Raw genomic sequence first — 9,874 nt, 5'->3', positions numbered from 1 at the left:
ACTGGAATTAAGTGCTCTGTCCTCAGCATTACTAGTGTCTGTTGATAAAACAAACAACAAAAAGCTTCAATGAAGTATGAATGTAATGAAGTAATGAAGTAAAAGAATATTGGCCAAGTAATCAAGAGACGTGGGTTCTAGTCTTAGCTCTGCCAATGACTTGTTCTCTGACCTTGGGTAAATCTCTCGGGTCCTTAGCTTCCTCATCTGTCAAGTAGGAACTTCCCACTCTCAAATCCCACATTCTAGTTTAACTACATCCTTGTTCGCGCTGACCACACCTGCCCCACCGGCAGGTGTCAGTATCTCGGCTGCCAGCGGATGGTTACAAGTATCTTCTCTTCCACCTTCCCACCAAATTAGGCAAATTAGTCTTGAACCTTTGTCAACGTGGATCCGCCTTCTCCCAGACTGGCGGCTGTCCCCAGGTGTGGGTCTTTGTGTCAGGAAAACTTTGAAAGAGAGAGGGAGCTGGACAAAGAGGGGGAAAGCGACGGCGCTTCTCGGGGTCGGGGTATGCTAGTGGCCCCCCTCCCTCTCTGGGTCAGGGAGGGTGGGAGAAGAGCAAGACGCCCCTGGGAGAGGAGCGACGGGGATGTGCCTGGCAAATTCCTAAGAGGCGATGCCACCGAGGGGAGGGGAAGGGAGGGGAGGGGAGAGAGGAGGGGGAGACAGAAGAGAACGGGCACCGACTGGAGCAAAGCTGTCAAACTGAGCGCGGAGAGGAGCCCGCGGCTGGGAGGGACGGCGGGACTGGGCTGGGCTGCACTGGGGGGACAATCGCAGAGCCTGTGCAACTCCCCGCCTGCTGCTGCCGCCGCCGCGGCGGCCGCTTGTGCCCAAGCGGGGCTCCCCGGGGTTGGGGGGCGGCAGGCAGGTGGGAGAGGCGCTTTTTCTAGCTCTGCTCCTCGCCGGCTCTGTCCCCCGCTGGCCGGTCCCGGTCGGAGGCAGGCGCCCGAGCCATGCAGCTGCAGTTCAAGAGCTGGATGTTGGCTCTGCTCACCCTGCTTGTCATCTTTCTCATCTTCGCAGATATTTCGGAGGTCGAAGAAGAAATCGGGTAAATAGACCCTGCCTTCCCCCTCCCCCACCTCCGGGACCCCCAACCCTCTAATCTCCTCCACGCTCCCGCTTCCCACTCCACTCCCCCTTTGCTCCTTCCTCCGGCTTTGTATGCGCCTTGTCCTTCCCCCTTGCTGTGGCTGCTCCTCCCCGAAGCTGGGGAGAGCGACTGGGGGGCGGGCTGGTGGGGACCAGGACCAGGTCGGGGCTATGGCTAGGACAAGGTGGGTGGCTCGGGAGTTGTAGAGGGGGGGTTCGGTCTCAGGGCAAGAGGGTCGGGACGGTTTCGGGGGGCAGTGAGAGTTAGAGAGGGTAAGGGGACGCCACTAGAGTGGGGCGTCGTTAACTAGGCATTGGCCAGGGTGCCAGCGGGCGACGGAGCGAGGTGGGGGGGGTGGAGATCGAAGGCACGAGGATGTCTTTTTTAGTGGATTTCCCAATCATCCCTAACCCTTTATCAATCGTGGTCTTAAAGAAGGGGGCTGGTGAAAAAGCGGGGAGGGCGAGACGGCCAGACAGGCGGGCTGCGAGAGGAGGGGAGTGTCTGGGGGCGGAGGGGGTACTGGAGAGAAAGGCAGGAGAGTTTCTTTGTCTTGGGCTGCACGGGTTTCTCGCCTTTACAAAGTGGGAAGGGAGCGCGCCTGCATCTCAGTGGGGAGGAAGGGCAGCCTCGGGGCCGGTGCCCAGCCCGGGGAGGAGAGGGCGGGGCGGACCGAGTAGCAAGGGGCCCCAGCGCGGGGCCGTCCCGGGAGGGGCAGCTGCGCTCTTGCTCTTCCCCTTGCGCCCCGCGCCGCGCCGCCCTCCCACTGCCTGCTCCGGGCTGAGAAGCGGGCTGTCCGCTCCGCAGGGGCTCTCCGGGACTGGGCGTCCCTCTCCACCCTTTGCCAGTCGACCTGGGAGACTTCGGTCTCCCTTTGTCCCTTCTCCTGCGCCGGGTGTTGAAAGCGGGTGAAGGGAGAAGAGAGACGGCGGGAATGAGTCAATTTCTAGGAATACTTTATTCCTGCTGTCCTCACTCCTGAGCTTCCAGGAATAGCTTTAGCATTCGTTACTATTTATTGCTGTGGTGCTTCCGATTTTTACTAGGAGGTGTGTAGGCTCATTTATCTGACTACACATGCCCCTGCCCAACGGCGAGTGGTATCTACCCTCAGCCTCAGATCTGGGTGGCTCTGGTTCCCTTACTTTGAGGGGCGGAGGCGAGAGGGGCAGGAGCTGGCCAGGGTCGGGGAAGCTCCAGAGCCAAACACTCATGGGACCCGCTCCGACCTAGGATCGATCGGTCTGGTCCCGGGACAATAACCCAGCAGTGACTTCCCATTCTCACTCTGTTTGCACGTTGTCCCAATCCCTCACTCTCCAGGTGAAATTAAAGGCAACAAAGAGAAGCTTGGGGCGAAGAGGGGGTTGGGGGAGAAGAAGACTGAATTGGCTCGGATGGAGGAGGGGGAGCGCATCCCAAGGGAAATATCCTGCAATTAGGGATAGTGAAGGAAAGGAGGGAAAGAATTTCTCGGGGTTGAAAAGGAATGTCAAGTGACCCTGGAAGAGGTCAAACGATCAGAGGGGGAGACAAGGAAATAGGATTGGGAGTGTCCATGCCTAGATTCAAAAGATAACCCTTAGGCAGTGGAGTCCTGATACCCTTCCTGGACTTCAATCTGCTTGTTTGACTATATTGGTGCCAGGTTTCTGCAATGGCCAAAGCTTTGAGCGTTTCAAACCCAAGTCCTCACTCCTAGTTCAAGGTACCCAGAACCAAAGGGACCAAGTCATCAAAGATGTTTTACTTCCTAATAATTTTATTTCTTCTTTCTTTTCACCAACTCTCATTTCTGTCCTCTCCCTTCCTCTTGTTTCTTTCTCTGCTTTTCTCTTTTCCATACCCTTTACCTTCAGAATTTTCCTTCCCCCCCCCTTCTGCCTCTCTCTCTCTCTGGAGTAAATCTACGTTTTCTTTCCAAGCCTCTCAGAAAACTTTGTAAAAGGAAAAGCATCCGGTATTCTATCTTTACCCACCTCTATCAAGTTTCTGAGTCAACATGTTTTGATTCAGGAATCTTGGTAGGAGCTACAGTTCTTTTGTAAAGTTTTACTCTGTTGAGTGACCCCAAAAAGCTGTTATCAAAGGAGTTAAAGTTCCTCTAATACAACTATTCCATTAGGAAAGAGGAAACAAATCCAGATGTAAAGAGATTTGCCTAAGATAGCAAATATTAGAGTTAAGATATGAAACTGTATCCCTCACTACCAAACCTAACATTCTTTCTACTACATAATACTGCTTTTGCTTTTGGGTCTGATTGGGTTTTCACAGATGTCAGTTTTAGCGGAATGGAGATATTAATTGTAGTTAAAATTTGCAGTTTATGGCCCTATTAGATTTGTTATTTTATTTTTATTATTATTATTACCTACAATACTGACCAATATGGTGGACAACAAAAATAATTTCCACTTATTCCAACTTTTAAAGTTACAAATCCTTTTATGTACATTGTCATCTGCTCATCCCAATAATCTCATGCAAGTAAGTAAACATTTATTGAATGGCTATTATGTGTCTGACATAAGTAGGACAGCTATCATTAGCTCATTTGTTACAAAGGAAGAAACTGAGAGAAGTTAAATGACCTGTCCAAAGTCACAAAACTATTATATAGTAGATCTCTACCTCACTCCAGTGACTTTTATATCTCTCAAACTAAAAAGCTAGGAAAAAAGCAAACAAGTTAAAGGTAGTCCCTGCCCCAAGTAGCTTACAATTTCCTGGACAATGTTCATCACAAAATTGAATTGAAAGAAACCTCAGAAGGGCTGGAACTCTAGAGAACTCTACTTGAAACAAGGTTAATACCTTGTTACTCAGTAGAATTGATGAGATGATGGTTCTCTAGTTCACATATACTTAGTACTCAGTATGGTGATGTAATGGTTCTCTAATTCACACATATTCAGAATAATGTAATTGTACTAAAGTATATTAAGGGCTAAGAAAGACTGGAAATGATACACTCCATTTTTGACTATCTTCCTGATGGCTCTCCTCCTGCACTAGGATCAAGGCTGATCCTCCAGAAAGCTAGCCCTAACATTACAGTCATCTAGTTCAACCTAAACCTAAATCCACAACATAATAAATAGTGGTCATCAAATCTTTGTCTGACAGCCTCTTCTAAAGGTAAACCCAATATCTCCTGAGACAGCCCATTCCACTTTTGGATGCCTCTTGGTTTTAGGAAATGTTCCCCAATAGCCAGTCTAAATTTGTTGTTTTCATGACTTCTACCCATTATTCCTGACTGCCCTCTGTGGCTATTAGAAGGATAGTAGTTTGTCCCCCAACAGTAGCTCTTCAAATATTTGAGGACATTTGATCTATTTCAGGCTAAACATCCCATTTCCTCTCAACCCATCACCTTAGTACAGGCCTTCATCACCTCTTCCTGGAACATTGCAGTAATCTTCTAATTGATCTTTATATCTCAAGTCCTCTGCCCACAACAACTTGTCTAAGCTGCTAAAGCAATTTTCTAGGGTGCAGATGTTACTATATCATCCCTTTACTTAATAGTGGCTCTTAATTATCTCCATGATCAAATAGAAAATCCTTTTGTATATTTAAAGCCCTTCACAACCTGGTCTCTGTTTATTTTCCCACCATATACTCTATCATCCAACTACAGTGGTCTATTCACTAGTTTATACAGAGTACTATCCACCTCCTGACTCCATGCCTTTTGCACTGGTTTTTTTCCAGGACTGGAATTCACTCCTTTCTCACTTCTATCTTCAACTTCTTTGGCTTCCTTTAGATTCATCTCACTTTTACCTTCTTCACAAAGTCTTTCTGGCTCCTCTTTCTTCTCCCTTCAATTGTCTTCCCCATCTAGTTATTATGCAATTAGACTATATTTATCTTGGGTTTTGTATTTGAATGTTGTCCACTACATTAAAGCTTTTTGAGAGCAAGAATCTTTTTTTCTTGGGGACAATGCCTTCCTGGCATATAAAAAGCAATTAATAAATAGTTGGTGATTGACTGATTCAACCAATCAGTTCCCATGTCAATGCAATTACAGATCCTTAATATAGTTATTCAATATTCTCTATAATACTGGTCACATAGCATGTGATCAACAAATACCTAGAATCACACCATTTAGAAGCCAGAAAGGATTTTAGAGCTCATCGGATAGTAGCTTTAGAACTGGAAGAGATCTTAAAAGTCTAGTTGAGTCCTTTTTACTATAGCCATTTTTAATATGGATGAGGAAATAGATCTAGAAGGAGGAGTTGATTTATACCCTCATATGTACTCACATAGAGTAGTCAGTAGCAGAGCCAGGACTATAACCCACATCTCCTGCTACCTTCTGGCTTGCTCTTCTCAAAACTGCTGATTTATATATTGATTTAACTATGTTCTTGATTGAGCTGAGGTCCAATTTGATGATATCATCTTGGTCTCTAAGAAAACAGAAAGGTCAAAGATCATGATAGAGAAGACTTACTAGATTTGGAGTCAAAAGACCTGGTTTTAGATCCTGCTATCACACACTAATTAGCTTTGTGACCTTTGAGCAAATCACTATATCCCTCTGAGTCAGTCTCCTGTGAAATAGAGATAAAATTTCTCTTCCCTCACAGGGTTGTTTTGAAGATCAAAAGAAATAACATGGATAAAAGCCCTTTATATAAACTGCATAGTAGTACTAGTAGGCCACGAGTTCTAAAATGAGGTTTAGAAAAAATCCTTTGTCTCAGAATTTTTATTTATTTCTACTACCAATTGTGGAACAATAGCAAAGGGATAATATAAGGTGTTTCTGGGAGATGCAGTAGATAGAGTGCTAAGCCTGGAGTCAGGAAGATTCATCTTCCTGAGTTCAAATTTGGCCTGACATTTACTAGCTGTGTGACCCTGAACAAATCGCTTAACTCTGTTTGCCTCAGTTCTTCATCTATAAAATGAGCTAGAGAAGGAAATTGCCAAAAAAAAAAAAAACTCTACTATCTTTGCCAAGAAAATCCCAAATAGGGTTATGAAGTGGTACATGACTGAAATAACTGAAAAACAACAATCCATTACACATTAAGATAATATTTTATGAAAAAATATCTATGTGTATAATTTTATATGATTGGGATTGTTTCCATATTTTAGCAAATCTTTTTAATGTCTGATTCAATACAAAATAGCTAGATTTTCATATCTGCTTCTGCATTAATTCTAATTCAATTTGGTGTTTTGGTTAAAGTATTTGAAGAAAATCCAACCTCATCCAAATAGTAGTTACTGGAAAAGGAAGGAATATTTTTTGCAAGCAAATGACATCTTTGTATTTTAACAAAATAATTTTGGCCTCAGAAACTCCCTGAAATGGTCTGACTCCCCACCCACCCACCTAAGACTCCATGGATCACATTTTGAGAACTGCTTTTCTAAAACACAATCCTAATTCACACTTTAAAATGTGAATTCCTTTTTTTTAAAATAACTTTTTATTGACAGAACCCATGCCAGAGTAATTTTTTACAACATTATCCCTTGCACTCTCTTCTGTTCCAATTTTTCCCCTCCCTCCCTCTACCCCCTCCCCCAGATGGCAAGCAGTTCTATACATGTTAAATAGGTTACAGTATATCCTAGATACAATATGTGTGTGCAAAACCGAACAGTTCTCTTGTTGCACAGGGAGAATTGGATTCAGAAGGTATAAATAACCCAGGAAGAAAAACAAAAATGCAAGCAGTTTACATTCATTTCCCAGTGTTCTTTTGTTGGGAGTAGCTGCTTCTGTCCATCCTTGGTCAATTGAAACTGAATTATCTCTCTTTATCAAAGAGATCCACTTCCATCAGAATACATCCTCATACAGTATCGTTGTTGAGGTATATAATGATCGCCTGGTTCTGCTCATTTCACTTAGCATCAGTTCATGTAAGTCTATCACTAGTCCTTTCCGTATTCATCCTGCTGGTCATTTCTTATAGAACAATAATATTTCCTAACATTCATATACCACAATTTACTCAACCATTCTCCAATTGATGGGCATCCATTCATTTTCCAGCTTCTAGCCCACTACAAAAAGGGCTGCCACAAACATTTTGGCACATACAGGTTCCTTTCCCTTCTTTAGTATCTCTTTGGGGTATAAGCCCAGTAGAAACACTGCTAGATCAATAACGTTGTGATAAAATGTGAATTCTTGTAAATTTCTTGTAAAAGAAGAAATGCAAATCTAATTGTCCCTGTTTTACAAAAAAGGACTATAAGGTTTGGGTAGTTAAATGACTTTTCCAAAGAGCAATATTAAATCTCACACATAGATTGTTTGATTTCAAATCCACTTCTTTTAGTTCATTATATGAACCTCCTAGAGAAGATTCTATATATTAAGATAATTTTGTGCATATTTCATCTTTTAGTTCTAAAGCTTCTTCCAAAGGGTACTACAAAAATTTTCTCTAATCTATACGTTATTGAAGGTAACTTTAGGCTTTAGTCCTTCATTCTATGTTGATATAGAAAAAGAGGTCAAAGAAGAAATTATTTTAGTTCATCCTTTACCAGTTCAGTAGACTGGATCTTTCTGACCTTGTTAGTCAATGGCAGAGTTTTATCTAGGCAAAAGATGAATTTGGCCCTTGAGGACCTTTTGTTGTTTGATTGGTTCACACTATTCCTGAGCATTTGGCATCCTTGTAATTCATAGGCTTCATTTTGAGGCTTCTGCTTATGGAGAGATGGTGGGGGGAAGAAATTGTAAATCATTTCCTGATGTAAATTAAGTGGGTTTCCTGGGCATCCCAAGCCTCCGAATATGATTTGAATTGTGCACTTCAGGGCCTGGAAATGTGATTTCTGAGTAGGGAGCAACTATTATTATCAGATTTAAGCAAATCTAGAAGTAGGGGGCAACTATTATCATCAGATCCAGGCTCCATTTAAATACTAGGAAACTGCACCCTTTAGAGTGATGCATTTGTATGTTAGGAAAAGGGAAAATCACCTGGAGAGGACTTGGTGCAAGGACTCCAAGGTATATGTTTGTTTGCCAGAATTGTCTTAAATTGTCTGTGAAAATGCCCTTATAAATGTGTTGGAATCATAGAATCCCAGAGTAGGAAAAGACCTCAGAGGTCAATATAGTCCAATCCATTCCCACAGGAATTTCCTCTATACTGCCTTTGATGAGTGCATTCATCCAGCTTCCACTTACAGACCTCCAATTTAAGAGAACACACTATCTCCTGAGGTAATGCACTCTATTTTTTGCTCAAGTCTAATTGTCAGAAAGTCTTTCCATATATTGGGTGCAAATTTGTCTCTATCTTCTACCACTGCTCACTGACACACAATCTGGGGTCAAGTAGATTAAGTATAATCTCTCTTTCACAAATCACTCAATCAATAAACATTTATCAAGCATCCATTTATGTGCCAAGAGCTATATTAGGCATTGGGGATAAAAACAAAGAATGAAATCATCTGTAAGGAGCTTCCATTCTAATACATAGGAGAAGTACTTGTATAAATACATATAGCATAAACATAAGGTGAATAAATACAAATATAGACATAATCATTAAATATAAAGTACTTAGGGAGGGAAGGTAGCAAATGGGGGGTTAGGTAAGGCTTCATTAAGAAAATGGTGCTTGAGCTCTGAAATAAAGGAAGAAAAGCATTGTGAGGCAGAGGTATAAAGGAAAAGCACTTCTAGGTATGAGGAGCAATCAGTTCAAATACTTGAAAACAATTATCATGCCCTTCCTAAGCCTTTTTTAAGTTTCTTCAACACACCCTGGGATGGCATGGAAAAATCACTTTCTCCCTAGTTCAGCTGCTAAGCTTCCATGGAATATATCTGCTAGAAAAAGAGGAGGAATAAATGAACAGGAAGGAGGAACCATATTTAATTCACTTGTCCCTGGTAACTATTATCAGCTGCTCCCTGCACCTAACCCATAAGTGGATATTCATCTTGGGAACCTTTTCAGAGACATCTTTCTCACTTTCAAGGTTGGATTGTTAAGTGCCAGAATTATTTAGGAATACTGTAACTTTCCTATTATCAATGTTTCTCAGAAGCAGCGAGCTCCTATAGACCTTAGGTCTAGGACACTGCAAAGGATGAACATTAATTTTTTCTAGTCTCAAGGGAACTATTTAAACACTAATTGACTAAAAGGTACCCCGGGGGTTGGCTAACTTATGAACTAGCAAAATCTGGTCAACTCATTTATCCTACCAATATAACAGTGTGATATATGCTGGGAAACAAAAATCTCCTCTCATTTTTAAGAAAAGTAGAAATTTGAGTCATATTTGTGTCTGCTTAGTTCAGAGAAGAACCAAGGGACACATTTCTTGGGCCAATGGATTATTCACTGTTTGACTGTCTCCACCAAAGTCAATGTCTTTATTGTACCTGCTTTCATGGGACCCTCCATCTGACTGAAGAGGAAGCTTCCCAGCAATCACTCCAATATAACTTGGTTAAGGAATTCCACATTCTGTAGTATTAAGAGCAAATGGGGAATTCACAGCAAGCTGTTTTGCTCCAAGAAAGTAGTAAATGTAAAGACCAGAAGTTATTAGTTTAAAGCATTTGATGGAAATCTTATAAGTAAGCAATGAATCTTGTGCACTCCAGATGCATTTTAAGGTCAAGCATGTCTATGCGTCAATTCAATTTTAAAACATATATATGTTATTGCTTTTATTTTTTCAAAATACTAGTAAAATGAGGATGGAGGTAATGGGAAGGAAAGTCCAGGCTACTGATGGATGGCTAATAGA

General features: G+C 42.5%; 1 protein-coding gene across 1 annotated transcript in view; it reads left to right on the top strand.

Annotated features, from left to right (window-relative positions):
- Positions 1–837: 837 nt before the first annotated feature.
- Positions 838–9,874, top strand: part of ST8SIA2 (ST8 alpha-N-acetyl-neuraminide alpha-2,8-sialyltransferase 2) — a 90,434-nt gene continuing 81,397 nt past the window's right edge. Inside the window, exon 1 of the mRNA XM_051981050.1 lies at positions 838–1,060. Coding sequence (XP_051837010.1) covers positions 963–1,060 — 98 coding nt within the window. The 5' untranslated portion in view covers positions 838–962. The remainder of the gene's footprint in view (positions 1,061–9,874) is intronic.

Source organism: Antechinus flavipes, chromosome 2 (assembly GCF_016432865.1).
Source record: "Antechinus flavipes isolate AdamAnt ecotype Samford, QLD, Australia chromosome 2, AdamAnt_v2, whole genome shotgun sequence".
NCBI classification, from domain to species: domain Eukaryota; kingdom Metazoa; phylum Chordata; class Mammalia; order Dasyuromorphia; family Dasyuridae; genus Antechinus; species Antechinus flavipes.
This window is presented reverse-complemented; position numbering and strand designations above follow the sequence as displayed.